Here is a 26418-nt window from a genome sequence, read left to right as displayed (position 1 = left end):
TTGCAGTGGGACTTTCCCAATGAGGGAACATCGAGGCTGATGCAGCCAGGGAACATTCCTGGACACTGGCACTTGGATCCCTGCTGCTGAATGCTTAGCACATTGCCCAGCCCTCCTTCTGCCAATTGTGCTCTCCCAAACACTTCCTAGGCACGGCTCAGGAGTTTAGCCACTGGATCCATGGACAAATAGGAAACTAAAGTTTGTGTTGCTCCTCACTAGTTTTGTTTTTTATCCCTGAAGAATTCATATTTTTGTCATTGTCCATATAACTGTACACCAAGCACAGTTAAGGTCCCCAAACTAATCCCTTGCTAGGAAAGCATTCTCAGTCAATGAGGCTGATTTTTTTTTTCCTTTAGTTTCACAGATTTGTTCAGGACCTGTACATTTGTTTGTGCACTTTGTGTGACAAAGTAAATTAAAGAAAATAGATGGCAGAATTTCCTTTGCCAACTACCTCCCTCAAAATCACATTTGAAAAACATATATACTTCTATTTATAAAACATCACAACTTGCCATTGTATCAAGAGCAAGAAATCCCTCATGCTCTTAAGTCCCAGTATACACTGTGGCTGCAGGGGAAAATGAAATTTCTTTCTAGTAATAAAAGCATTTGTGGTGATACTATTTTGATATGTTTGACAGAACCAGTCATCGCTGGGCTTTTCAGTTCTGATCAATACAAACGTTGCAGACATCCAGGAAATACCTCTGTACTTTTTCATAGCACTACATGATCCTTGTCCTTGCCATATTTACTGCATTTTCGGTAAACAAATGCAGGTGACACAGGTATCGATGGCGTCGTAAAAGCTGAGTAAGATCACAAAGGAGGAAAATGGCCACAATTTGCTGTCACTGAACTAACCACACAATTCTTAACTTTGGCCAAAAGCAGGGGTGGGAAATAAGGCTGATTTGTCAGAGCTTATCTTGAGCAGGTGGGACTTGGGGTGCATTGAGTGCAGAGCTGTGGCATTTTACAGAGCTTGGTCGTTTTACCAAAATCACCAGACCTATCAAGTCCCTTGAGAGTAGTGCCCTGCCACTTTTTTTTTTTCTTAGTGCACTTGTTCTTAAGTTACAAGCAAAGATTTTAGGAAGTAAAAGAAGAACATGTAAACACAAATAGAAAACATGGCTGTCATATTTTCCAAATGACTTTATTTATATCGTGTTTACAGCTGAAATTTGGTGCCAGAAAAGAGACACTGCATCAGACATTATTGCTTATGCTCCAGCTGCCAGGGAAAAAATTTGTCAGTAGCCTTCAGTAATATTTGGACCAAAAATACACGGATGTGCAGCTTCCAGCATTTTGTAGGGTGTAGAATGCAGGCTCTCTCACAGGTCCTCTGTTTCTGGAACGGGGTTGGGCTCCGCGGGCTGGATGAACACGACAGGGATGTTCTCGGACGTCCATCCTTTGGGAGTCCTGTTGAAGGACCTTCTGGCAGCGAGAGGGTTTGCAAGGATCATGAATCTGGGGTCGTTTAGCATCAGTAGGTTATAATCTGGGACCTTGAATTTAACCAGCTTTGATGCTCTCTCAAAACCACCAAAGGGAGTGGCAACTCTGTAGATTTTAGAGAAACAAAAGTAAAATGTGATTTTAAAAATACCTGTTTTGTTTTCCTCCCAGGAGCTGAAAAGAACAGAAGCTATTTTAATGATACAGATTTGGTCCAATTTCTTGTTTAGATTTTCAAGCTTTTGGGAAAAGCATTCTGATTGTTTTTCTGGGAAATTCTCTTTAAGATCTGATTTATTTTCCCTTAGATAAAGCCTTCAACCTTCTTTAAAATTCAAATGGGTGGAAGAGCCGAGAGAAAAAAGATGTGGCAAGAAAACCTTGTCATTGGTGAGTCACAGTTACTAAACTTATTTTGCTGGTGATAAGTTGATAAGTCTGAAAACGTAGCTCGACACATTCTCTCTAGCAAGTAATTAGTTCAGGAAGTTCTCACCCCATTTTCTTCTCTCCCCAGTTGCTTGTTCTTCCCACTGCACTGTATTTCAGCACCATATTGTTGTACCAGTTAGAATGTATGTGGGCTGTGCTATAAACTTGGGTCACTTATGGGATCTGGGTTAGACAAAGACACTTCAGTACAAAGGAGCGCTTCAAAATCCAAATTATTTCAGCAGTCTGGTTCATCTCATGATGCTGAAACAATTGTAGCAATATAAGTGAGGAGGCAGTGGAGTGTAATGGGAAGCAGAAAGGGACAGCCAAAGACAACAGGCTCTGGAAAGGAGGGGAACGGGTGAGGACTTGATACACCAGCTTTGTTTCTGAAGGGAATGTTTATGTAACTAAGCCCTAAAACACTGTTTGGCCAGCATTTTTCATGTTATTTAAATGTGAATGTTCCCTCAGGCAATAAGCCTGAAAAACTGAAAGATAAGGAATACTAAACTGGAGCTGACTGTTATGTGCATTTGCAAATCTTTTAAAACAGTATTTCCAAAAACCTCCTATGGTTATTCTATATATGCAGGTTTCAGACTGAAAAAAACACCAAACTCAAGTTTTTCTGTCACTTTTTCCAGCCTCTTTTGTATAAGCAAACATATGTGCTCTGCATTTTGATCAGCTGCGTGACTTTGCTGGGATATATTCTGGCCAGTTAAGAGTGTCAGATTTTTAAGCTGCACCTGATTTCTGCAAAGCCAAACATGCAGTGGCATGGGAAAGTGAATTTTTGTTGAAATGGATCTTCACCAGCCTTAGTGGATTTTGTGTGTGGTACAAAAGAAGAGATCTGCTGGAATATATTTCCAGTGGCTCCAGGTATTATAGCAGAATTCCAGAGAAATTAATACCAAGAGAATCGTTTGAAGATCTGACTAGGACACACACAGAAATAAGAGATTAGTTCATAAAAATGAATCTGTGACACAAAGGAAATGGCACTGCTCTGTCATTACATGGATAATTCACTGAATTTTGGTATGAGCAGCATTTGTTGAAGGGGCTGGTGTTAACTCCAAAGCATCAATCCTGTGAGATATAAAAAATCATGAAGGTTCTGGGCATGCACACTCACTGAGAGAACTCAGCTTTGGAGTAAGCTCTAAAAATGTTTCTCAAGTCAGGGGAAGACAAGATGTTGCATCAGAGGCAGCCAGTCCAGACATTAAATTCTCTTGAGGTCAAAGGAAATGGTTTGTACAAAGGGCCTGTGGTATCAAGCTTTTCCTGTGAAACTGTCTTCTAGGTCACAATGTCAAATGGATACCGTATGATACTGATTAAAATAATTGCTTGGTAATTGGCACAGAGTGAATGTAGTGATATACATCTAACTGGATAATAAAGATTGTTTTAATTGCTGCCCTAATTACCATACACATTCTCATTGTTGTGTGATATTTAATTCTCATTGATAGGCGTATTAGAGGGATAATCAAAATAAAATAATAATAGCTGTATAAAATGCAAAACAATTCTGTAGTCAGAAACATCCTCCCTGTAGTACTTTTGGGTTTTAAATACGGCATGTTTCTGTGAGCAACAGAAACAGGAGGGTGTTTTGTGGAAATTCAGATATCTTCTGTGGCAAAACACCTGCATGTAGTTCCTGTCCAAGGTCTGGCCTCAGAGAACTGTGCATTCCTGCATTATAGGCAGAGACACATATGACTGACAGAAAGGAGAGTACAGTAATTGGCTAATAGATGTTAATTTTCCTTTACAGCAGCACCAGGTATATTTTTGTGAGCAATAACTTGTCTGACAACATGGTGTTGCAATGACCTCTGTTGTGTGCTCATCAGCTGTACCACTTGAGCTCTGATTCATCGTACAGAAGCCTAGATCTCATGGCTAAAAAATTCCAGGAGTCATTGCTCATAATAAGGGTGGAAATTCTGGTTCAGAGCCATAGGAAATGGCACCAGGAAGTGTACCAGATTGTTTAATATTCACTTTGCATATTCCTAAAAAGTAGGTGCAGGATTTAACAATAGCAGGCACAATCATGTTTATTTTTAGCTGTTGTTTTAGCAGGACTTCTTTTTTTTCTTCTTTGGTCTTTCTTACTGAACATTTTATTTTCTCAACATAAGAGCCTAATCAATTGTAGTTGATTATTTGGGAAAGCTTGATGAAATGCTTTACTGTATTAGATTGGTGTCTCCAATTACAAAATTACAAAAAAGGTGAGTTTCAGGTTTTAAAATGGGAACATAGAACATTCTGTTTATTGTTAATTCTGTGCAAGGAGACATGGGAGCAAAGAACCTGACCCTGCAAAATGCTCAGGGTCTCCTGGGAGCTTAGTGCAAGAGCTAATGCTGATTTCACAGAGGTTTGTAGGTGCTAAGGAACTGGCTAAGCACCCAGCTTCCACTAATCTCACACCACTTCAAGTTAGCACCCGAAATTCCTGTGAGACTCTCATCCCAGCATTTTTATAATGGAGTTCAGAATCGGTGAATCAAGAAAAACAGAGCCCAGCCCAGATGGACTGGATTCCTGTAGTGTTTTTGAAGGAGTTGTCTTTGGGAATTGAGAAAGCTGAGTGAGAATTTATCTGGTAGGAGAGGCAGAACTAGTCAGACTTGCTTGTCCTATGTGAGTAAGATGTAGTGCTCTGTATGTTACTCATGATCCTACCTCTGACATTTTATCCAGCTCCAAGAAAGCAGATGGGATAAAGGTACTAATTTAACTAATTTTATAAACTCCTCAACAAATGTAGATTCATGCTGCTTTCCCACTGATGTTTACTAGGTGCTTCCACACTGGGAAGAGACAAGAAATCTTTTCACTAGTAAATACTTCTTCAATCCTAATAGGAATTAATCTCTGTTCTTTTAATCCATGCATGTGTGCATCTGTTCCAACACATCAGACCTCCCTCGCTGCCAAAGTTGCGTTGCTTTTACAGTTTGTTGTGTGACAAGGAAAGCTGAAAGGAACCTGAACTGGCCTGTAAAGTCCCAGTGCCACTTTAACAGGCACCACTGAATGATCCTGGAGGGATCTGAGCCCCGTTTCCCTTGGGAATCCTGTGCATCACCCTTACTGTTAACCACACCCCTCCTGACTAACGCTGGCTGTGCCAGCGCTTTGCACAACAAACATAATGGCACTTCACTGAGGGATGAGGCAGGATAGAAAGCCTTGAGAGATCCCCTCACTGATAACACAGTGCTGCTATTATATCACACTGTAATTGCTTAATACACCATCATTGGCTTTCTCTCCAAGACTGCAATTAAAGAAGTCAAGGATGCTGTGACCTAGATGCACAGGATGTCTGAGGATCTGGACAGAGAAGTCCATTTCTCTTGGTTTGCTGGGCATCCAGTGTGCTCTGTTTTGAATCCCATAACCAGACACTCTCCTGTGCATTTTTAGGAGTGTAGACCCTGAATCATGGCTGTAAAATCCTCTCCAAGAGGCAATTATCTTGAATTTCAATTTTGCAAATTCTCAGTTTCTTTTTGGATCTACTCCTTCTTGCTGGACAACATAAATCTGAACATGTTCTATGTAACAGCTTTTTAGGTCCACCAGGCATTCTTTTATTTTCTTCTGGATGTCAATTTTTTTCCAGGAGAAGGAGAGTTATGGTGGATTATGTTTATATGTCTGTGTTCTGTATTTACCAATTTCACATTTTGAATTTGGATTTATGTGCCAGGTTTTTATGGCAGTTACAAGGGATAATATTGACCTTTCCCTTATAGGATTGCACATATGTTCAAGAAATTCAGGCTGTGGTGAGCCACAGTTCTGCCATGTCATACATAGAGAAAATCCCCATAGAAAGAAATCCAAACAGTTAGTGTTGTAAAGAGGACAACTAGCAGAACATGGGACCACAGAGACAGCTAAAAATCCACAAAGAAGCCATCAGACACCACCTCAAGACACATATCCCTGTTAATGGAGTCTCTGTGCCCTGTCTGACCCTGTCCTTCCCAGTAATGACTAGCATCTCTCTTGGGAGAGGGAGAATTGACTCTGTCTCCGTGTATATGTGTCTTTGGCATTTTGTCACGGGCTGTTTGTTGTTTTGTTTCAATTTTGTTTCAATTACAATAACTCTAGTCCATAAACTGTGCTGTTACTGTTCCAGTGTGAGCAGCTGGGGCACAGCTCAGTGACTCGTGTTTGCTACTTTGTGTGCTCAGAAGAGTGTGCCACACAGACTTAATTATTAACATGGCAATGTATGGTGCTGTTAGGAAACCACAATTAGTGCAGTGTCTGCAGTGCCAGTTTTGATGGTGAATTGTGTAATGTTTTAGTCCTTGCACTCATGGTTGAGACTCACATCAACATCAGGAACACAAGTGATGTTTGTGGGGCTCTTCTCTGAGTTTGTATTGCCACGAGCCATTTTCCTTTTCAATAGATTGCTGTCTGGAGTTTTGAGGAAGGGTTTTGGTTTGGCTCAGCTGTCTGGGACTCAGCAGGGGTTGTTTAGAGAAAATTTGTCCATAACCTCAATAAATACAAATAGTGTCAACGGAATGAAAGAAACTAAACTACATAAATAAGATTTTGTTTTAAAACTTTAAAATCCTAGTGTTGTCCATATATCTAGAAGTCCTACTGAAAGCCTTAATATAATAGTTGCTAGTAAGTAAAGCAGTGTTTTATCTGGTAATTTGTCACTGAAGGTTATCAAAGACACAAGAAGTATTCAATGCAATAAAATGTGTAATCTGCAAACTATTTGGTGTGAGGGATTGGTTGCAGGTTAAAGTTCATTGTACTATCATGGCCTTAAAAAAGCTACGTGAGTTGTATTATAAAAGAATAATAAAAAAAGAGTGGTTTACATTATACAGCTTAGAAACAAAGTTTTGACTGAGAGTTTGTTTCTCTGATAGTGCTTATGGTCCTGTACCTACTGAACTCAACAACAGAAATACTGAAAGGAGTTTGAAGCCCATATTTTCCATCTGGTGAGTACACTGATTCTGATACTTTCTTTCATTATTTTTAGCAATTTATCATATATTCCTAGTTCTACAACCTGACTTTGGGCCCACACCTTAGAGATAGACTAGTTTCCTCCTTGATGGTCTTGTTTGCCACTTGTAATCTGTGTGTGTGTTCATGTTCGTGAGCATACACTTGCCAACACAGGTGGGAGGTGTTTTTTTACAGCTGGTGGAAACATTTTATTTCATAGTGATTTTTCTCTGCTCTGTAAAATTCAATGTGCATTCAGAATTACCTGTTAAAGCTCCTGTAGTCAGGCAGTTCTGGCTTTGCTTCCGGTGTAAAAAGTTTAGGATATAAAGCTTCCAGCAGCTCTGGATCATCTCTAATGGCTTCTATCCAGGGAGACTGATAATACTTGGGCACAGCAGTAGTGTTGAACTTTTCAGGAGGAATTTCTTTCAGTGGTCCAGAATATCCTGGAGTGGGATCAAGGCAAACCCATTATAACGATACTTGGTGTTTTCTGCTTCCTTACCACCATCCTGTGTAACCAGGAACTAACACACCATCATTTCTCAGGTAAAAATGAACAGCTGGGTCAAGTCACTTGGCTGAAGCTACACAGAAACAGGGAGATGGCAGGGGAAATTTGTAGCCTTTTAGATAACTGCTCCAAAATATGAGGCTAATTTTATTTGAGTTTTATATGAATTTTTTTCTGTTGTAAGCATTTGTTTGAAAACAGATTGTAGCTACACAGTCCTCAAGCTGAATTAACAAAAAGATTTTTAAACCAACCTTTTGACTAAAACTAAGATAATTCTGCAGTCTTAGGGTGACAGTCATTATTAGTGGAGTTTTCCCCTTTGATTTAAAATGTCCTGCCTACTTGGTTCTCTGGTCCTTTTCATCATCTGAAACAGTGAACAGTCAGTCGTTCCCTCTGCATAATCATCTGAGGATCAGGCTTGGACCAGAATTTTACTAAATAAAAAAATTCCATATTCAGTGTGATTTCTTCTAAAGTCAAGTACAGTAGGGCAGGAATAAGTTGTGGGGGAAGACAAACCTTAATGTACAGTTTGAAGAAATAAAACCAGCAAGTGACTGACCAATTATGTGAGGTACAATATTTATTTGAAATACAAGGGAGATCTATTCTACCCTTTTACCCTCCCACTACATCTAAGTCTTTAAAATACCTTTATTTCCTTCTATAAGCTTAAAAACCCCTTGTGGTTTAATAACTTCTCCTTTTGCCAGACTTTTTTTGCCTAAAGAAAGGCCTGAAGATTTGTATCATGTCTGAGCAATGGAAATGATCTCTGTTTGCATTGTATTTGCCCAGTGGATGCACAGAGCCTCAGCAGTCACTGACAGAGCAGCACTGACCCAGTTTGCATGGACTGGAAAAGGTCTGCACAAAACATGCATTGAGTAATTCTGAACAAAGAATGAATTTGTAAAAACCACGGGCTGCTCATGGATAATTCATAAACAGGAAGAAGGGCTATATCACTGAATAAATTAATTAAAACAAATTAGCCTTCTCTACTCTTTAAAGAATACAAAATAAGGCCTTCTTGTAGCTCACTGCTTTAAATAAAGCCAACAGTACCCCCACAGTTAAGGATTTAAAAAAGAACAGTTTATGCAGCCAGAGGCAAATCCCTTTTAAAGTTACTTCTCTCCAAAGGGTTCTAGCAAAACTTAGTGACTTCAGATTTACGTTGATGGATAATTAAACTACAATGACTAACTTTCAGACTGTTGAGCAGTGTGTTGTGTATTAGAAACCAAGGTTTGGCAAAGAAAACTCAGTATATTAATGTGGTTTTAAATCTGAGGATCTCTTTCTCAATGTTTATAGGACCAATAAATACAGGAGCAGTCTCTCTTGATATTAAGGTATGTTTTCAGTTTAGGGAGAAGTAGTACAGAGGATATGTCAGATCTTTGACAAATGAGCAGAAGCAACTAAGACCACCACTTTAGCTTTCTGTGAGAGATTCTGTTAAGTTATAGTTATAGCTCAAAGTTATCCCCCTCTATTAACAAATTCTGTTTTATCAAAAGGTCCTTTCTCTGCTGTGAAATGGGAACTAAACCTGTCCTATGTCTGCAAACTGCCACGTTACCTGGGGCAATGTTGTCAGGGTGTGGTGGGCTCCGGGGGTCGGGGGTGTTGGGAGGTGTCATTGGGGCGTGCTGGGGAATTCCTTCCACGCTGAGGCCGTCCATTCTCACGCTCGGGATGGGCTCCCCACGCTGCACTCAGAGGGAAAGAAATATCACTTACAGGCACAACAACCCGGGATTCCCTGGTGAGGTTGGAATGATGCTCCAGTGCACAGCCCAGATCTGATTCCCAGGGTGTACAGTCCTAAGGCAAACTGAGCTAGGTCAACAGGATTCCTAAATTACAACCGTCCATCCGAGCTGTCCAGCATTTCCCTATATTTGGGATATTTAAACATTGATAAGCAGTCTATGAAGAGTGTTCATCCCATGTGATGCTCACACCAGTCAGCACAGAATCTCCCGTGCATATGGGCTGGGTGATTCACAGCAAAGAGTCACTCTGGTCACTTTGACAGGGAGGCCCATAAAATGTGTCCCCTGTGGCTTTTAATTTGACATTAAAATGTTCTATGCCACTCTTTCTACCCTAAAGGTTCCAGAAATCTGGCAAGTTTGAGCCCTTTGGGTTTCAAAGCATCGATTCTTCAAAGCATCTCTTCCCGTATCAGTTGAAAACTCACTGCATTTGTTGAACTGCTTTTGTTTGGGATTGTCTTTTCCTTTATTTGTAATAGAAATAACAATTTCAGTGCAGGTCACTTTCTGGAGGCTCATGATATGCTGTTATTTTCCACCCTCCTATCGGGTTATCGGTTCTAAGGAAACATCCGAAAGCTTAATCATTGTTGCTTAAATATAGAATTAGAGTCTCATAAGAAGTCAGTATCTTATTTTAGCTATGACACATGGGCTAAAAGCAATTTAAATATAGGCTGGTTTAGAGTAAGAGTTTCTTGAAGTAGGAAAGCAAACAAACAATACGTGTTTAAACTTGCAACAACAACGAAAAAAAGATCAAGGCAGAATGTTTTCCAGTCATCCTGAAGGACGTTAGAAGGATTAACTTTGGCAGGCAGAATCGTAACGATGGTGAAGACACCACCAGTGGTGGCTAAATAGACACTTAGGGGAAGGGAATAGGAGCCAGAGGCATCATTTTTTCATGTACTGGAATGTCATACTCAGTGTACACCACGTGTACTCTGTGTTTTTGTGGGACAAAGTGGACTAGAGGGAAACGAATCTGTCAGACTGCAGCAAAATCATGGAAGTGCACAGAGAGTTCTGACAAGATTGGTGATGTGCTCAGAATTTATCTGTGTAACTTCTAATACTCAATAGAGGCAGAAATTGGGGGGACAGTATTCAGGTGGGCTTCTAAATAATAGTGTTTAAGAATAGCCTTGGGTGTTTAATTGAGTTATTCAGATTTTTTTTTATATGGGATTTCTCTTGCGCAGATTTATTTTAAAAAGGCAGATTTATCAAAGCTCAAACTTCATCCCACTTTATCCTTGTGTAATTTAACTTCTGTTGAGTGATCAGAGAAATATCTTGAAATATCTGTACCATACAAAAAGAAATGTAAATTTATTTTTTTTTAGTAATCTGTAAGATCTCAATAAAATACAAATAACCTTATTCTAGTACAGGGGTTTGCTTCTATTCCTGAAACTACAAATAGATCATGCACAATGTTTGTATCACAGGCACCAAGGGAACCCAAGCTAGCCTGGCTGTTGTCTCATTAATAAGTCAGTAGAAAATACTCACATTTCTTGGCTTGTTTGCTACATAATGATAATTTTCATAAGTGTATTTATCAGATCTCCGCTGGCGTCTCTTGAAGAGTCTGGCCCCTCTGTTGCTGAGCGTTGAGAGTTCCTCTACCATGATATCTCTGGGCGTGCTGACCTTTTTCCCAAGGTTTAAGGTGGGTGAGGCTGCAACACAGTGGGTAAATACAAACCTCTGTTTGCCTTCAATTCCTGATATTCCATCCCTTGCACCTGAAATCCAGCAACATGTTAGTGCATACTTAGCTAACACATAGCACAGCTTCACAGGGAGTTAGTGACGTTAATCCTTCTTGCAGAATTGTGGGGGAGAGTATGGAACATCACAAACCTCAGGTTCCAAACTTCCTTCAGCTGAATGGCATTCAGCTGTTCCCAAGGTCAGATCTGCAGTGTCCCACACACCACATTAACAGCAGACTGGTAAAAACTGGGAGCAAAGTCCCATCTGACCCCAGGGTTCCCACATCAAACCTGCAGTTAAACTTTCTGTGTCCTGCATTGGATAGATGAGAGAGAACCCCTTTTAAACATACCTACCAGATTCTTATTGCTTATAAACATTGTGTTTTCAATGATTCTTTTATATTCTGCTCGCTCTTGTAGTCCAGGGCATGTTTTGTCCTTTTAAGAAAAGTTTGCATTAGAAAGTCTCTATTAAAGAGCACTTTTAAATTGTTTTTAAACTAACTTTCAAAATAAAGCTCAAGGTGTGTAAAATGAGAGCCCTAACAAAGAATTACAATACGCTTCTAGCAATTGATTAATTGAAAATATTTTAATTCTCTCTAAGAGGAAACTGAATTGCTGGACAATATTACTTGATTCACTACTTGGGAAAAAATTCCTTCTTTGTCTTTAGTTACATGCTGGGGAATTTGAAAATGAAAATGCATAAGCAGGGGAAGGGCTGATGAGCTGGGACTGTAAACAGAGAATGCTGAATATCAGAATTCCTACTAGTCATCATCCTGGTAGCATTCTGGAAACTGGGATGGTGGGGGCATTGAGCAAAGTTATTGCTTAGTGACTGAACTCTCACTGAGTGTCCTCAACCTATAGATAAAACTTAAACCTTAAAATACAGTAACCTAAACACTGACAAAAGTATTTTCTGCATATTTATTTCTGCTCAGAATGTTGTAGAATTTAACAAATAGAACAATAATTGGATCACATAGTAAAAACAGAATTTCTAAGAAAATAATTCCCATTGCCTCTTACTTTAATATTTATAATTTTATTAGTTGAAATTGTTCTCAGTTCATTACCTTCAGGAAGAAAAGTAGGAAAGATGCAGTGTGCTTTGAGGATTATATCAGTTGTCTAATATGTTTCTTTGATCCACTTATTCAAGGTCACATTCTGTTATTTCTTTAATAATAAGACATTCTATCCTTCACACATTCTTATGGTCTATAGGGTTTAAAATTCTGAAATTTGACATGTATTTTAATGCATTAAAATGAAATGAAAACAAATGATATGTAAGGCACTATATCTTGCTTTCAGAGTAAACACACAGGTTTAAAATTAAAATTACAAAATTAAAATTACAAAATAATTAGCTGCAAAAGGTACCTAATGCCAAAGTTAATCTTGCATAATGAAGGGTTTCATTTTGAGTAAATGGCATGCTCAACCTGGCATGTGTCTCCTAGTGACTTTATGTTGGAAAAACAATGGGATGTGCTGACATTTAGGAAGATTCAATTGAGACAGGTATACTAAATATTTAGCCAAAGCTGTACAGACAGGAGTTTTCCATGGAGTAAATCAAACAAGCTAGTGGGCCCTGCAGTGCATCACTGTGGATCCACTTCTGCTCATACCAGTTTCAACTGAATGTTTGCAATGGATTTAACTGGAACAAGAGCAAGTTAACTGGATTGGGAGCTGGAACCTGCACTTCTGCTTTAAAAATAGTGTGTGCAAAGAATCCTGACAACCTCCTGTTATTTAAGGGGCAGCTACAAAACAGAGAGTTCTTAACATGGAAGAAAATGACTCAGCTTGCCCAGTGCAGCCCTATCAGGGACAGATAGTGGTGGGGTTTGGCTCTGAGGGGGAGATAACCACATTGGTTACTGGCTCGTGCCCTGCAATTTAGACCTCAAGTCATATTTTGATTTTAGCATTTCTCAAGATGGACTGTTGGCTTTATATGAGTAAGGAGTAAGAAATTTGCCCCCCAGGTCAGCACCATTCCTCGTTTGTGCACAGAATGGGTGGTATGTCCACCCCCAGAGCCTGGGGTGCCAGGGTGATTGCAGATCTCTGTCCCAGCCACTCAGGATTCTGCTGGGACACGCTGGGCGTTATCTATTCTGGTCCTTGCTGTTCCCTTCCATACATGCTGTTCTTGTTAATGTTAACTGAGGGCTCCAAGCTACTTTGTAAGCCACAGTTGTGTACCATTGTGTATCCAGGCAGCATCCCAAAATTGTAAGTGTGAAGTTCATTTGAATTCCTTGCCAACTAAAATCTAATCATCTGTCTACTTTTATGATGTGTCTAGGGATTGTTTCAGTGTCAGTGCAGGAAGGGTGATGAAGAATGAGAAAAGGAGGACATTTAGAGGATGATAGAGTACGTCATAAATGGATGTTGTAAAATAATATTAACAGTTTAGTTAATAGCTTAATCCAAATCTTAACCTTTTAGCTTCATTTCTTTAATTTGTTCCTGTCTAGTCCATCCTGTGCTGTGCTTAAAATCATAGCAGACTATATTTAAATATTATTTGTGTAGTCCCTCCTGTATTCACTACCTAATACTCCTTTAATCCTTCTGTTTACAGTCTTCTAAATACTTTAATCTTGACCATAAATTTTAATAATGAATATTAGTGTGTTTGTCATAGTGTCAGAAATAAGACTTTTTAACTGTATCAGGAAAGATTCCTGTAGCTACTGAAGAATGCATTGAAGCAGTAGCCTAGAACTGGACATGAAGTTCAAGGGATGAACTCCAAGGGCTTCCTTAAACATATGGATTTACATGCATGTTTACCTCTACCAAGTAGCCTTGGAAATGTTATGATTAGCCCAAGTCTGCCAATGAAAAACCAAGGGTTTGGGCAGGTGGCTGTATCCATACACTGAGTTAGTGCTGCAGTCTCTCTTTGAGACCATAAGAAGGTTTACAGTTGGTGTCTATTCCTATTCTGTGACTTGCCAAACTTCCATAAAACACAAAGTCATGTCCCACAGTCCAGCAGATGTGCACTTCCAGTCATCACCAGTCTTGCCTGGTGACTGGTAATCTCAACACTGGTAAAAACTTGGCTGATTTTGCAGTTTATCAACAGCTGTTTCTGCTACGAATATCTTTTAACAAGGAAGTGGAAATTCACTGTTTACCTCGAAGCATTGTATTAAAAAGGGGCTGAAATAAAAATGCAGTAAGTAAGTTTACTATGTGTCATTCCAAGGCTTGCATTACAGAATCTTCTGTTGGTGTTTACCTGTGTTACCAGTGAAGAGTTTCACGGGGCTGTGAGCCTGGCTGAAACTGTACATTTGGTTTTTACACAGTTCCCAGGTGCAGGACTGTCATTAAGAATAACGAGGCAAAGCCCAGAAAGACAGCAGTTCACCTTCCAGATCTCAGGTTAAGCCTGTTGAATTAACAATTCAGGTCAAAAGAAAATGTCAAAAATTAGCAGAGCTGAATTTAGCCACTTAAAAGCCAGATATCTCCTTGATTTTTCCAAGACTTGTTCAGATTTGCTCCCGAAGACCTAGCGTATACTTTGTGTGACCACAGCTTTGGTTATTCTTCTGTTTCCTAACTGGCTTCACTCAGCCTGTACAGTTATAAATTTCAGACTCCTATTGCACCCATTTAATGGCATTTTACTTTTTTTTTTTAAATTTAAATATCCCAGGCATCCAAAGGAGATGCAGAAACAGAATGTACACTAAAAGGGTCAGTATTGCCTTCAGTGGCCACGTATCACAGCATATCTTGCAGGATAAGCTGTCATAACTATGTGTATGAATCTTGACAGCAAATCTGATAATACATAAATAATAAAAGGAAAGATTATGTGAGGCAAATGCTAAGCATCAGCACAGATTATCCAATAACACCAATGATGTCAAGGGCGGTATGGTGCATTTATTAATATTGCTATGAACAGTAGCAACATTTACCATGTGAAATGCCTGGTTCCAAACAAACATATGAAAGGCTTTTTTTTTTTCCTTTTGCCCTGAAGAGCTTACAGGCTATTTCAGGCATATATAGTGCTTGGGTTTACAATTCCAACAAAAATGGAGTTGTAATGAAATCTGGAAGGGCAGACTGGCTTTCAGACTTGAGTGCGTGTTCAGTGGAGAATGGAAATAGGAAAGAGGTATTTGCTTAAGAAACTGCAGAAAAAAACCCTCTGCAATTATCAGAAGGAGTAGGACCAGGCACTGAAACTTGTAGCTTGTTTTTCTAAAATCCTTATGTCTCTTATCCTACTTTTCCTGCAATTACAATGGTCACTGAGTGAGTGCAGAAACCATCCACAAGTCCTTTGGAGCAAAAGCCCACCAGAAAGATTTTTGAAACTAATGTTCGATGTTTCATCCTATGCAAGTGGTATAACTTTCCTAAATTCTTAATATTAGTGGAGCTTCCTGTTTTTCCAGTGAGTCTTGTGGGGTGCTTATCACTTTTAGAAAATTGATCTTTTATGTAGATGGTAAAAAAGGCTTCACAAGGAGACTTGGAAGGATCTCCAGAAGCATCCAGCACATACCTAATGAGAGCCAAGCAGATCTGTATTCCCAACGCAGTTAATTGCTTCTTAAGGCATCACACTAGAAGCAGAACTTTAAGAACCTCTTTTAGAAAATCAAGCAACCTTTTCATAAAAGTGTCTGCATTTTCCTCAGTGAAACAACAGAGAAATAAAATTTCTTTCCTATAAGATTAATTGGTGGCAGCGCATTAGAGAGACTTGCCAAGTGCTAGTAAAATGTGTTAGTTACAAAGACAAGGTTTGAGAGGAAGGAACAGAGATGTAAACAGTTGTTTCAAAATTTTTTTATCAGTCATATAAAAAAAAGCAGAATGAAACAGAGCAAAAAAAAAAGAGTGTACAGATCAGTATGTTTCTTAGATGATAGCCTTTTAAAATGGAATGAAGTCATGTTATTAACCCCAAATAATGTTCTGAAAGGGTATCCTAGCAGAATGTACATCAGCTGTTAGATTACTTCATTCCTCCACAGCAGTTGTTCATCTGAAAATAGCTTTCAAATGAAAAGAGGCAACTACAAAAGGATTAGTTACCATAGGCAGCATGATACTCCCACAAGATTATTTATGGCAAAACACCCAGAGACAAAGCTGTAAGAGAGTTAAACTCTATGATTAAAAAACTGTATTAGGGAGGGCTAGAGGACATTGCATATGCAGGAAGCTGGGGTCAGTGCTATACCATTGCTGTGTATTTCATCCATAATGGCTGATGCTTGTTCTTTCCTCTCTTTGATCAGGGCAGAATCTGATAACATTGTGATTTGCTGATACGATTTTTCCTTGCTGGAAAACAAACAACACATTTTTACATTGTTGAGCCGGCGCGCACAGTCGGGCCCGTTTCATTTCCAACAGCCTGGCTAGGATGGCTGAGCAGGGAAGTCGGGTATTTCTGCCTGAGAAACACTGCCCTGCAAAATGCACTGGCAGCTCTTGCTTGCAGACAGATGCTAGGACATGTTTTGATGGACAGAAGATTCAGAGGAATGGACTCGGAGTTGGCGGCGTAAATTCTCCAGCAAAAATCAGTGTCAGTGGTCTAGGCCTTCTCACATCTACATATTATTCTAAAAGATGTAAGCTCATAACTGGTTTTAATTTACATCTAGGTTTATTATTTTAGAAATGCTACATTTTGAGATTTCTTAATCTGATAAGAATTTGAGGAACTAAAGAAGTTACTCTGGCATCTTTAAAAAAGGTGCATTTCTGACTAAATAAAAAAAAAAACCCAAACACCTTTTAAATTGCAGAGTCTAGAGGTTACATAAATGTCTTTTATATGACAGTTTGCAGGACAGACAATGTCAAAATATTTCAGGAAACAATACACTTACCCTACTGTTTGGTTGTGCAGATAAAAAGCGACCTCAAGGCTTTAGCTGAAGCTTCAGGAGTTAGTTATGCATGGGGATGACCTGCCTGGTCCTGGGTGGTTTGTACCCTTGTGCTTGGATCTGCATGGTACCTAGTACTGAGACAAACTGGGGGCTGATCCTCTTCAAAGGGGTTGGCATCCAGCTGACATCAACTAGTTATATTTAGAATCAAACACTCCAGCCACTCATATCTTCCTGGCAAAAGAAGAGAACAGAAAAGATTCAACTGCACCCACAACAAAGAGAGTTTATATCCCTTTGAGAGCTTATTGGGAGATTTGGTGGAATGCTCCCCTCGTACTTGTACAGATCATTCTCCTCATCTCCTCAGCACCTCTGAGAATAAAAACCTCTGTGTTACAAGCAGGAAAGAGACATTTAAAAGTAAGGCTTTAAATATATGGATGGACAAGACTATATCAGATGAGAATGGCATGGGCTAATCCTTTAGTGAAAGATGAAACCCTGCTTCAGTAGGAGCTGATGGCTAAAGTCAGTGGCAGATGGCTGATCTACAGAGTCTGTTCTGGAAAAGAAATGAGATTTTTTTCAGTGTTATATGTGCTAGGGAGTAATTGCTCAACAAGCACAGGCCTTGCAAACTGTTACCCAAAATCCCTTCATTTTCTTTGTAAAATGGGGACAGAAACCTGCAGTAATTTGAAGCTTACTAATATTCAGCATTCCAGGATAGTGTTGTATCAGTTTATCAAGGAAATGTGTGATATGTAGAGCACAGATATTTCATGACAGTGACCAGTTTTGGACAGAATAAAACAGTAGCAGAAGGAAACATTCCCCCGCCTTACCTTCCTGTGTGAATGCAGCAAGATGAATTATAGGCAGTAAAAGCCAGGTGAAGCTTTTGTATTTCCAATTTGGATTTGAGTTTGTTCTAGAAAGTTCCTTTTTCTTGTGGAAAATGATGGTCTTATTTGGCTTGGAGGATTGATCAGAAAATTGCTTCTACCCTGATATGACAGGAGTAAGGAATTCTGACTGCAAATGGCATCTGGAGAGTAATAAAATACACCAACACAGTGTGCATAACTTTTCAAGCAAGAAGCTCTCTGAGACAAATAAAATGTGTGTGCCTGATGCAATGTCCTGAAAGTGTGTCTATCCAACCAACAGATTGCATTATTTTCCCCTCAAGCTTTCTATTCCCAGACTTAGCTTTGCTAAATGTATTTCTGAGATCCTTGGCCATCTCTGCCCCAAAGTAGCTGTCATTTTAATCCTCACCATCAGAATTTACCTGCTGCTGTTACTCATTGGTAATTCTTTCCTAGTTTTTGTGCTTGGATCAGACACTTTCAACAGTACCAAAAATCACGGTCACCCTCTTGGTTGAATCATCACAAAATCAAACCTTGCATTTCAATGAGAATAATTATTTAACTAGTGGCAAACTAGGATGAGTAAGTCAGGCTTTGAACAAGGACAACATTGACCTGTCTCCTTCCTTTAGGTCATTTTTGTTTAACCAAGACTTTTCCTTTTGGTCTGGCCTTTTCCAGCACATTGTGGGATCTTTCCCACCACACTGCTTCCTCTGAATTGCATAACTGACCAGAAAGGATGCCCAGGCTGGCAAGTGGAAAAAGACTGAACTATTTATCTCTCATTTTCTTCCTTTTTATGTCCTTTGCCTCTCCTCTCCTCCCCTCCCCTCTCCTCTTCTCTCTTTAATTTAAGCAGGTGCTTAAATTCATCCTGAGACTGTGACTGCCATATATGCTTAATTTTATGCCTTGGATTTCAGTCACAATATGAGTGAAATCTAGAGGTTCACAGGGATTATGTACATCTGTTTGTAAAAAAGGGGGTTGTGGTTACTACACAACAGCCAAGTCACTGTTCAGTGAATGATGTAACTGATGTTTCTGTATTCTGTGTCCATCTTAGCTTCAGATAATTATTTACAGGTATTACATACTGAGAAATACCTGACTGGAGCCAAAGAATAAATTAGGTAGAGATAAATTGCCTGCAGTTGCTTTTTAAAATTAGACTGGTCCTTTAGGTAAACTGCCAACAGTTGCTTTTTAAAATGAAACTGGCCCCCATAGATATAAGTGTACCTGTAATCTTGGGTTTGCCTAAATTCTGAACCTAAACCTCCTACATGTGTTGCAAATAAGACTAAGTTGTAAATTTTATTATAAATTTTCATGGAATATGTCCTGCATTCTGTCAGAGGCAGTTCTAAATTCAAATTTGTTTGAATGAAAAAAAGAAATTGTAGCATTATCTGGAATATACTTCCCTGCCTATGAAAAGTGTGGAAAAAAACAGGTTTTTTTAATATGTCCAATTTTAAGTTTTGCTTCGGGAAAAGAAATCATTATTGTTTTCAGATAAAAAATTAAATATTTTCATTTCAATTAACTGCTGGACTGGTAATTTCACTGTAGCTACATTGGACAGACTGGCAAGAGGTTGTTATATTTGAGATATTGACATAATGTATTCAATAATGTGTATGTGTTTGATAGACTTTTCAAAATATTGTTACTATTGTCTTTTTGTTTGGGATCCAAAGATATATATATAATTTTCTTCTCTGGGATCCATAGGAAGACATTCTATGCTTTAGTATTTTCATTATCTTTGTGGGATTTACATTTGCCATATCAGACCTATTAACAATTTGCACAGAAAGATTGCAAAAAATAACCCCCAAAAATCAAAACCCACCAAAAATAGCCCTCCTGTTTTAACTGCCTTGCCTGTAACATAAAAAAGACCTAAAGGAGGATGACAGGTAAACGTTGCCCTTGTTCACAGACTCACAGGCTGACTTAATTATCTTAGTTGTTAAATAACACTTCACCTCGTTGAAATTCATGGTTTGATGGGTACAACTCTTTGGAGACTGTGGTCTGTGTTTGGCTGCAGTTAAATAATCCATAATAATAGGCACAAGGAGCAAGGAGCATTTCTTCAGCAGCACCTTTTCTGTGCTGTGGGACCCTTCTGAATTTAGGACAGGCATATTAGAAATACATTTTCTATGCAGAAGGGGTGATGGAGCAGAGCTTTTTTTTCCCCTGGAGGCACAATGCCATCCCTGCTCCTCCCTGAGAATGGGACAATTGCCTCAGCAGGCCTGGGATGCTGTGGAAGTGTGGGCATGGTTGGAATTTGGGCTACAAGAACAACAGATATGGCATGAGTGTAAAGTGTTGGCTGACACTTCCATGCTTTATTTCCGGTTGAAATACTCATTTTCAGAAAACACAAAGCTGAGAGCCTGGTTTAATCCTGAGGGCTAAGGCCACAAGCACAGGCCTGTGCTGTCAAAGACTTCATCAGAACCAGCAGCAGGCCAGGGAGCTTTAATTTACCATGTGCGTGTTCTCATGGTCTGGTTAAAAACTCATTTGTTTCTGTGGGTGGTCCACTGCAATGTGGGCTTGACATATTATTTGGGTGTTTTTTTCTTTCATGAAGGGGACACAAGTCTTCTCCCTGCTTGTAACAACATTACAGTTTGACATAGTGTCACAAACATGGGGTGTGTCTGCATAAGTGGCTCAAAAAGAGAGCATCCTTGCTTTCTTAAATGTTGCATGGCATGCACATCTCTTTGGCAGGTCGATGTTTGTTTGGAAATAAGTTCTCTTGATCCTTCATTTAGTTCTAACCTCTTTCTCCATATCTAGTGAATCTGTTTAGGTGCCTTCTCTTGGATACCTGAGAATTTTCTTTTGTTAGCTTTTGCTGCTGGTACTGTGATTTTGAAAGGAAGCATTCCCAAAGAAAAGGGAGTTCAAAGGAAAGAGTGACTCTTCTGCCAAGTTGTTGAACTTCTTCTGTTTGCTGAAGAGTGCCAAACATCAAATTGGCAGAGTATCTTGGAGCTTTTGTTTTTGAAGGTGAAGGGGGAAAGTTTAGTCCGAAATACATTTCATAAAGGTAAAGAATGCAGTATGTTTTTAAAGTATTTGAAATTGAAGATCCTCAATGTGTATCTTGTTTTTATGAGCTCTATTGATACTATCAGATTAGCAGATTAATTCCATACTTGTTTTTCTAACTTTGTATTGACAAATCCAACCATTCAGAATAAAGATCCATCTTCTGGACAACAGTTTATAAATAATGTGTATTTTTAACTGCATTGCAAGCAAAGTATATAATAATTTTTGTCTGACATGCTCTTCAGACATCTTTTCAATTTTCTGGAAAGGAGCTGTTGGAAAGCTCAGGTTCTTGTGAATGCAGGAGCTAGAATTTGAAAAAAAACCCTCAACTTTGAAACTTGAGATGAAATCCTGACATTTTAACAGCATTGCTGGTCTGGCTCTGCTTTCCTGCACTTTGTCAGTCCCAATTCAGAGCAAAAGTATTTGCCTTCTTCATATCCATTGAATTCTTCTGTCTCTGGTAAGGCAGCTACAAGCTTGGCTTGTGATGGTGGCAGAAGTCATTCTGCAAGGATCTGGTTGATCTAACTTCTATAAATTTGGGGGTTTGAAATGAACTCAGAGAAGACAACGAGACTTTTGTTGTGAGCAGGGCGAGGTCCTTTATATGTGGTCTGCAGCTCAGATGTTTGTTTTTAAGTCAGGGCAGTGTGAACTCTTAAAAATAAACAAAGAAGAGAGCAAAATTCCCCCACTTAAAAATCAGCCTTAAAATGGTAAACACTGGTAAACAAAGCTGAGAATAATCAGGGGGGAAATAATTTGTGGTTTAAAGAAAAACGAGCTCCTGATTCTACCAATACACACCTGTTCAATTTTATGTGTTTGGTCTAGTGACTGCTGGGGGTTACAGCTCTGGAGCATGACTCCACTAGTTGAAGCACAAGTTCAAGAGCCCTTCAGCACAAAAGTGGACTGCAGGACAAAATAAGGGTTTCTAGAGCTATAAACAAATTTGAAGAGAAAGAAGAGTATCTGGACTATTTTTCCTACATCCAGGCATAAGCAACATCAAGCCTGTGTTTATTAATTATGGGTTGTATAGCTTTTCAGGTTGAAATAACTTTAAATGGAATAAGTCTTTAAATTTAATCGTATTTAAATGAAATAAATCTGCCAAGCTGAGAATGTCACCGGAGTGTAAAGGCAGAGAGGCTGAGGTGGGGTTGTGGCTAAGTGGGAACACTGTGGTGAGCACTCACAGGAACTGTGTTGGCAGGAAATAGTCAATGAAAAAACAAAACCAACAAGGAATGGTGGCCAAGTGTTTTCATAGGGAAAAATTGGCAGGAAAATACCCTTGTATTAAAAGGTATTAAGAAGTGCTCTGCAGAAGGGTAACACAGTAACTTTTATTGCTGGCGTGTTTCTGTTAGTTTAAACGCTTTTTCCCAAAACAAAAATATAAACCAAGCATGTTTTCAGTATTTCTTCTTCCTTTGTTTGGTACTCTGTACAGTTCATCATCTCGCCTGGGACTTCTGTGTAGTGCTTCAGTGGAAAAAAATGTCAATATTCCTTTAGAATCTCAGGCTTCATTTGTCACTGGCTCTAATTCTTTCCCCCAACTGATAAACTTTCTGGGGTGCAAACTTATTCAAGTGTATTTTTTATTTATATTTTTTTAGGTCAACTGAATTCTCCCAGAAAAGAGAACATGCCATCTTCTGTAACAATGAACTTTTTATGAATTACAGTTGTATCCAGAGATCTTTTAGTTTATTTGTGTTCCAGGCAGATTCTTTTGTCTACATGAAGAATATAATCTAGCACACCTTCTAATTACTTCTTTTGCAAGGCCCTGTATCAGCATCCACTTTATTAACTGAAAAAACATTTGTCTATTTTCCCCCTGTGGAAAGTAACAATTTTTTTCCCCTTATAAAAATAGTCTCTTCCATCTGTTTTATGATTAATCCTCATCTGAATTCTTCCCAACACTAGAAATATGGAAACCAGACCGTGGTACAGTCTTGCAGCTTCACAGCCACCTGGTATGCCATATCACAAGCACACAGCTTAAATATAAATCTGATTTATATTGTCAAATGTTTTACTAGAAGAACTGATGATAACTAATGTAGCAGCTACTGAAAGTCCTGTTATTTTTTTGATCAGATATTCTTTTCCCTTAAAACATGTCCAAGCACAGTAGGACAAAGTGGGTAAAATTAATTCCATAGATTTAATAATTTAATTTAATAGTTAATAATTTAATTAAACTATTTTAATAGCTGACATATTTTCCAAATTTACTTTCTGAGTAGATTTTCTAAATATTTTCTACTGTTGTACTGGTTAAGGGCCAGCTGGGTGTCTTACCAAGGGAATGCTCTGTGTTGTCAGTCGATCTGTAGGACTTGTGGGCTTTTTGAGTTGTGGAAGTTATTTGTTACATCTTCTGTAATGGAAATTTCTAACCTAAAAAATTACTTTTTATATGAAAAAAACCCCCAGATTTACTTGCAGAATTTCAGCCTGTGCCACATAATTTAATTTTATGGCTAGTAGACTAACTTTTTTTGTACTGTTGTTGCTCGTTGCTCGTGATGTCAGAGTTAACTTGTGAGATGCAGAAGGTTAAGCTGTGGGTTCAGTTCTGCCTCCTCTGGCCTGGGAGGTGACCATTAGACCTGAGCTAAACATCCTGTTCCTTGATGCAGGCATGTACATAAGTGCCTATGACCAGGCACCTAATTCTGTTTGACAAGAAAAATGAGAAGAAGAAATTATTACCACAAGAAATGCTGTGATACTCCTGCTGCCCTGAGGAAAAACATTGTGAGCATGAGTTATAATCCCTTGAATTGAAGGGAGTCTGTCCTGGAAACTTCAGCACGGTTCCAGGAGAAGTGTCACCCTAGGTAACAGTGGTTTCTTTCCAAGACACTTGTTCCTCTGGGTACAGTTGCTGTTTTTTAAGTGATTCAGACTAATATCTCAAAGTCTGGGTGACCCCTCAGTCCTGACACAGGGCCACTGTGTTAACCTTGCTTTGTCCGTGGGCATTTTGGGCAAGGCAGCTCTTGGGGGCCCCAAGTTTTAGACCTAAGTGTCAACAGGGATGATACTGTTCTTTGTGAGATGGGAATATGTCATGTGGTGAATATTCTGCTGTTGGGTGTAGTAGTTTTTAATTCTTCTTCCTCAGCTTGTCCCTGATGCTGCTCACAAGAGTATTGCACTGTAAATTAGAATAACTTTGGGGAACTAGAGCTGTGATTTGAAACACTGAGGTTTCCCTCAGTGGCAAAGCTCTTGTTCACTCCAGAGAGAGCAGGATCGTGTCTCCTTTCAGAGACATGCAGCATATTTCAGTTAGTACACATTACATAACTTGTCCCACATTTCTTTCTCTTTTTAGTATCCCTGTGTTATGGGAAATTATGTTCCCATTAATCATTATAGCTGCTTGTCTCTGGGAAAATAAATTATCCTGTGCTGCCCGTCCTTCACAGGAAATATATTTAAATGACAACAAGGATATGTCCATGATTGGTTCAGGGAAGGGAGTGTCAGCTAATGGGGCTTTGCTGCTGCAGAAGGATGAAAGCAGGATTTGTCTGTGTACTCAGTGCATTGCAATGCTGTGTGGTGGTGTCACCTGCCAAATAAGATTTCCCCTGTAGCACATGCCCAGCTGGTTTGAATGTCCATGGAAACCGTGTACACCCATTGCAGGGGGTCCTGCAGCTGAGTCCTAAATGTACCAGTGAATCCCACTGCCTGTTTGGTCATACCTACAGCTGAAAACACTTGGGCTGGAAAAGCAGAAAGAACCTATATGACTGGGAAAACCCAGCAGGCCTCTAAATTCCTGTTTTAGCTTGTCACCAGCTTTATTGAGACTGTTTTTAGGAAGCATTTAAAATCTAGACGTCTAAAATTACACATCCAACACCATGTTCAGGCTGCAGATCAGGGGGCTGATTTTAAGACGTGATGGGCATTTATGCTGTTTACTGTTTTCAGGTCTCAGCACTTCTGAAAAGTAAGTAATTTTTATTTACATGTTTTGAACATGAATTTGGTGACTTACCTTATCCAACAGTGTAAATGTAGAGGCCAGGTTATTTTTAGGCTTCACAATGTGATACTGGGCAAAAGGACTTTTGACACAGAGATTGCTGGTTACCAAAGCACAAACTTGGACCAACATTTTTCAGTAACTGTCTGTTTCTCTTTATTCAGGACAGGGGAAGACTGAGAGAGCAAGTTAAAGGCTGGTTGCAGATGACTCTAAGGGAACAGATCCTCTACTGGGAGGTCAGTTTTCTCCAGTGAAGAGATCTGAGGAAAATTCACCCTCAGGACATACTGAGTTTTCTTTTCAAGTATTTGTAAGAAGTGAATTCAGGATTAGTTTTACGTGGAAAATGAATTTCTTATTTGGCCTCTGAAGAGAGATGGATTTGCATTGGTCTTATGGAAGACCACATGTATTTTTGAAAATGAGTATACAGTACAAAAAAGACCAGAAGTTTTAGGTCAAAATGGGTCCATTTCATTCAGACAATTAAGTACTTAAGAATCAAGCTTTTCTGCTGACCTTCAATTCTGTGCTGAGAAATGAAATCCTTACATAGTGAAGGTAGCAGAAATGAAGAAGACATCTAAATAAACTTTCTGGTCATCTTCAGCTGACAATCATGTGACCAAAGCAAGGAATATTCCTCTTGCAACCCTGTAATATTTACTGACATTCCAGGCATTGAGTGTCAGTGAACGGCTTGTGAAGCAGGGACACTTGGATGTGTTTTAAAAGCTTTCAGGGATTATTAAAGTAGCAGAATGATTATTTATTAGTAAGGTGACACGTCTAAAGCTCAAAGTCTGCCTTTGGCCTTTGTGGGGGTTCTTCCCAAGGTGTTTTTGCATAGGCAGACTCAGTATTAGCAGAGAAGATGTGGGGTCTATTGATTTTGTGGGGGTTTTTTCCCAGTAATGAGTCATGAGATGTAGACCTGATTTCTGAAGTTATGGTCTGGCTGAACTTGTTTCCTGTTTGATGTTTTCGTTTTCAAAGTAGCTTAAGAGTTTCTGTGTTGTCACTGTTAATTACCAACCATCTTGAGTGAATTTTCGCTAAATGCTACTGAGGATGTTGTTGTTCTGCTTTGTGACTTCTCCAGTGTCTGGGTATTTCCTGGTGATCCAATTAACATTGAAGTTAATTGGAATACTTCATGGTTGAAATGCAGAAAGCCTGCAGTTGAGCAGATGTTCTTTTTCTGAGTTAGCATAAAAGTACTGAATTAGAAGTACCATTTATTTGTTGCAGTGTCATCAAGATGTGTCATGACCTTACCTTTGAAAAGTTCGAGCATTGTTCCCAAACCCATTTAAAAGGCTCTGCTTGTTGGTGCCTAACCTGATTAGGTGAGATTGAATACTGTATCGTTAGATTAAGCAAGTATTAACTTCAAAACTGTAACACATCACAACTGAAGAAGTGTTACTACATTATACTCCCAAATACACCTTTCACTTTGACCCTCTGAAGTGCAAAATATTGCAGTAGTTTGCACTGTGTAGAGAACAGCTTCTATACTACTG

At 39.1% G+C, this 26418-nt stretch overlaps 1 protein-coding gene and 1 long non-coding RNA gene across 4 annotated transcripts in view; one reads left to right on the top strand and one right to left on the bottom strand.

The window, feature by feature from the left end:
- Positions 1–1152: 1152 nt before the first annotated feature.
- MYOZ2 (myozenin 2) lies at positions 1153–17056 on the bottom strand. 2 transcript variants are annotated; one of them, XM_064651417.1, is made up of 6 exons: positions 16889–17054; positions 16231–16334; positions 10771–10940; positions 9054–9183; positions 7208–7391; positions 1153–1581 (listed from the first exon to the last, which is right to left on the bottom strand). In XM_064651417.1, the coding sequence occupies exons 2-6, from the start codon at positions 16304–16306 to the stop codon at positions 1350–1352; spliced, it is 792 nt and encodes a 263-aa protein (XP_064507487.1). In that variant the 5' UTR covers positions 16307–16334; positions 16889–17054; the 3' UTR covers positions 1153–1349. The 2 variants fall into 2 exon arrangements, with proteins under 2 accessions (XP_064507487.1, XP_064507488.1); XM_064651418.1 differs by lacking the exon at positions 16231–16334 and having other exon boundaries at positions 16889–17056.
- A 7296-nt stretch (positions 17057–24352) lies between these two features.
- LOC135412658 (uncharacterized) overlaps positions 24353–26418 on the top strand; it is a 50057-nt gene continuing 47991 nt past the window's right edge. The window contains exons 1-2 of one of the 2 annotated variants that reach the window (XR_010429834.1): positions 24353–24853; positions 25054–25128. This is a non-coding gene — a long non-coding RNA (uncharacterized LOC135412658). Of the gene's footprint in view, positions 24854–25053; positions 25129–25661; positions 26242–26418 lie in introns of those variants that run through there. The other variant, XR_010429835.1, reaches the window with a different exon arrangement.

Source organism: Pseudopipra pipra, chromosome 4 (genome assembly GCF_036250125.1).
Source record: "Pseudopipra pipra isolate bDixPip1 chromosome 4, bDixPip1.hap1, whole genome shotgun sequence".
Classification (NCBI taxonomy): Eukaryota; Metazoa; Chordata; class Aves; order Passeriformes; family Pipridae; genus Pseudopipra; species Pseudopipra pipra.
The sequence above is the reverse complement of the archived record's forward strand: the minus strand, read 5'-3'. Positions and strand labels throughout refer to the sequence as shown.

Bases quoted from the DNA above. Each gene is read 5' to 3' on its own strand.
- MYOZ2 (XM_064651417.1), bottom strand. From the start codon at position 16,306: ATGTTATCAGATTCTGCCCTGATCAAAGAGAGGAAAGAACAAGCATCA. The intron at 10,941-16,230 runs GTATAGCACTGA...ACTGTGTTGCAG, and splicing joins GGATGAAATACACAGCAATG to CCTCACCCACCTTAAACCTT. The intron at 9,184-10,770 runs GTGAGTATTTTC...CTCTGAGTGCAG, and splicing joins TAGCAAACAAGCCAAGAAAT to CGTGGGGAGCCCATCCCGAG.